The 2,904-nt window shown below is 44.4% G+C and overlaps 2 protein-coding genes across 2 annotated transcripts; both read left to right on the top strand.

The window, feature by feature from the left end:
- Nucleotides 1-934: 934 nt before the first annotated feature.
- PPTG_21668 (hypothetical protein) lies at nucleotides 935-1,250 on the top strand (the record flags this gene model as incomplete). Its single annotated transcript, XM_008899300.1, has 2 exons — nucleotides 935-1,103; nucleotides 1,201-1,250. The coding sequence occupies 2 exons, from the start codon at nucleotides 935-937 to the stop codon at nucleotides 1,248-1,250; spliced, it is 219 nt and encodes a 72-aa protein (XP_008897548.1).
- A 761-nt stretch (nucleotides 1,251-2,011) lies between these two features.
- On the top strand, nucleotides 2,012-2,341 carry PPTG_05371 (hypothetical protein; the record flags this gene model as incomplete). The annotated part of the gene is made up of 1 exon (XM_008898908.1): nucleotides 2,012-2,341. One exon carries the CDS (start codon nucleotides 2,012-2,014, stop codon nucleotides 2,339-2,341), a length of 330 nt encoding a protein of 109 aa, XP_008897156.1.
- Between the last annotated feature and the right edge of the window lie 563 nt (nucleotides 2,342-2,904).

Genomic DNA, 2,904 nt, shown 5'->3' on the forward strand with positions numbered 1-2,904 from the left:
TTTCCTCTCTTCCAAAAGCAATACAAAACTTGCATAGCGCCTCTGACACATCTCCACTGAGTGTTGGCACAGGATGTATACCAAGTTCTATTTCGTAGGACGGAAGATAGCGCTGACGAGGATCTGGCTGCTTGAGTTTGGCTTGTTTCAGCTTAAGTGGACGAGGCTTTGGCCGTAGTGTACGCGTTTTTCTTTTCTTCTTCTGTGGAGACATGGTGCTCGGCAAAGAAAACTCGAAATTAGAGGAGAATAGAAGAATGAACAGGGCGGGGCCGTTTTGAAACCGACGGGGTTCCGAGTACACGTAGTTTGTATGGAAATTTGCTGGTCTTCAAATAGGCGTCCGCCAAAACTTAAATTAGGCATTGTGTATTTTCTCGCAACACAAATCCTAGATAGAAGAGGCCTGCCAATGGTACGTGCACACTCAAGCCATATGCACAGTAAAAAAAGAAGCGAACGCTACTTAGGGTAAAAAAAGCTTATTTCTAGTTGGCTACTATTCTAACTGCTAATTTCCTAGTAGGCCATGTTGTCAAAATAGACGAAACATGCTTAAAAAAAGGAAGAATACAATCATGGAACTCGCTACCCAGATTATGGGTGTTCCGTAGTGTAGACCACACTACTAAAAGTGCTTTGCGAGGTACGTCTACAACGACCACACGAAATATACGTTGTCTGCGCTCATATCAATCCAGGGTAAGCTTTGACACTCTGTGGGTACATGACTAGTGAAAATGACATTACGTGGCTATGTTAGGGCTTTCATCATCTCCGATATGTCAATGCGTACGTCATTCAATTTCAGCGTGGTTGTAACAGGGGCAAATGATACACTTTATCTAGCTATCCACACTTGCGTGGCATGCGCTACCAACATCTATGGGTTAACCTTAGCAGGAACATCAAGCATCGATCGACTGGTGCCCACATGAACCGTATTGAGGGCGTGTGGGAGGTAAAGACCAAGCAGCGTATTAAGGATGGACGGGGCACGAGGAAAACGGTGGTGGCGCGATACCTTGGTGAATGCATGTGGCGTAAATGGCACTTTAGTGAAAACCCACCTAAGAGTCAATACTTCCAGGGTCTTATTACAGGTATCATGAAGTATAGTGAATGAGATGCAGTTCTTGTTCTGGTAATGCCGGATTTTTACTTAAATAGTTTCTATAATATTTCTAATATTTGTTTTAGAAATTCGGGCGCCTATAGGTCAGTGCCAGCTCTTCGAAAACCAAGAGTGACAGAGAGAACAAGAGTGAGGTCGTGCGTTTGGTGAGAGGAGTGCTGTTTTGTGACCAGCAAACACTCGAATTACTTACGAAGGCTACACATATGCCGAAGGCTACGTTATGACGCAATTGAAGAGTGGCTGGCTTTGCTGTGCGGCTCGCACGTGAAGACAACCCTAACGACGGTCGACAAGGATCGCCAACTTCGCTATTACCTAATGCATTTTGAGCGTCTGATAGATAAATTAGTTCAATAATTGTCTTGATATTGTTTTAAGGTGTTTAACCTACAGAATGGCCCATATCTATAATATTACACACATCGACGAGAAGAAATTTAAAATGCATAAATGGGCCACGCGCACTATTTGGCTCCTGATAAAGACCTACCATATTGTTCACCATCAAACATGCGGCACATAGGTACGGTTACGTTTTAGCTGCCATCGGGCGCCCAAGCTTCTGTGGAATAACAAAAAACGATTATGACGGAATAGGCATATGACCTATTGTCGAACATAGCGAGTTTAAAAATCTAGTTGCAGGAGGGTTGTTACAAAAACGTCAACATGACACGAAGAATTTACAAAAATAAATCGTGATACACCTCTTCCAATCCAAACTGGCGGTAGTGTAAGGCAAAGTGGGCTTCAATAATTAAAGTAACACTTAAAAATAAAATATTGTTTTCAAAAATGAACTTAGATTAATGGGGATTTAGTGTTCCCAAACTGGTGGTTCAGAGCCAGAACCTCAATCTCAACTGCTCTCGCATGCCAAGCGAGCCTAAGCACGGGCTTGCCACTCGGACGCGGGTGCTTGGCGCACTGAAGAGCGGTAGAGACTGGATGCTAGTCGCAGACTGCAATGACATCGTGCTCACGGCATCCCGCAAGATCATTGACCGCGGGCCAACCGACGTCCAGACGAGAGGCAGCGCGCGTGCGGCATGTACGAAGTGCACGCCCGAGATAGAGGACGCCCTAGTGGCGTACCGCGAGAAAAATTGTCTGTTTACACTAAAGCAAGTGCAGAATATGCTGCGGTTTGGCTTTGGAGTTCGCGTAAGCACCTCCCTTACTAGTAAACAAACTGTGCAATAAGCTGAACACAGTCGAGAAGGTATAGTGATGTTTGTACTGAGATGAGATCATTTATATATATATGGCTTGCTAGGCAGGTTCGTATTGAGCCAAAAACTTGAATTCATGACGCCAACATTGAGAAGCGACGAGTGTTCGGTGAAGCTCTGCTTGCGCATGAGAAGGAAGGTTACTTTGTCGTTTCTTATGACGAAACGAAATACTATCTCTATTGTAAGCGCTCTCTATTTGGAAGCGAGAACTTGTAGCGCTTTCACCACGAACGTACAACTGCTGTGCGCGGTGTCGCCTGACGTCGGGCTGGTCCATTGGGCTAGACGCCGTGAAAGTATTAAAATGGAGGTAAATGCAGCGTTTCTAGACGACGTCTACAACGCTGTCAAGAAGACCGACGTTTACAAGAGCCATTTTGTCGGGAACTACTAAAGACCCGTGACAGAAGTACTACACCTTTGTGCACTCAACTTCGTAGTAAACAGAATTCAAACTCGTAACTTAAAATTTGGCAAACAGGAAAATTACGATAGGAGCGCATAATCAGTATTCAATATTATAGAAATCCA

The sequence above is a fragment of the Phytophthora parasitica genome, assembly GCF_000247585.1.
Source record: "Phytophthora parasitica INRA-310 unplaced genomic scaffold supercont2.7, whole genome shotgun sequence".
Lineage (NCBI taxonomy): Eukaryota > Oomycota > Peronosporomycetes > Peronosporales > Peronosporaceae > Phytophthora > Phytophthora nicotianae.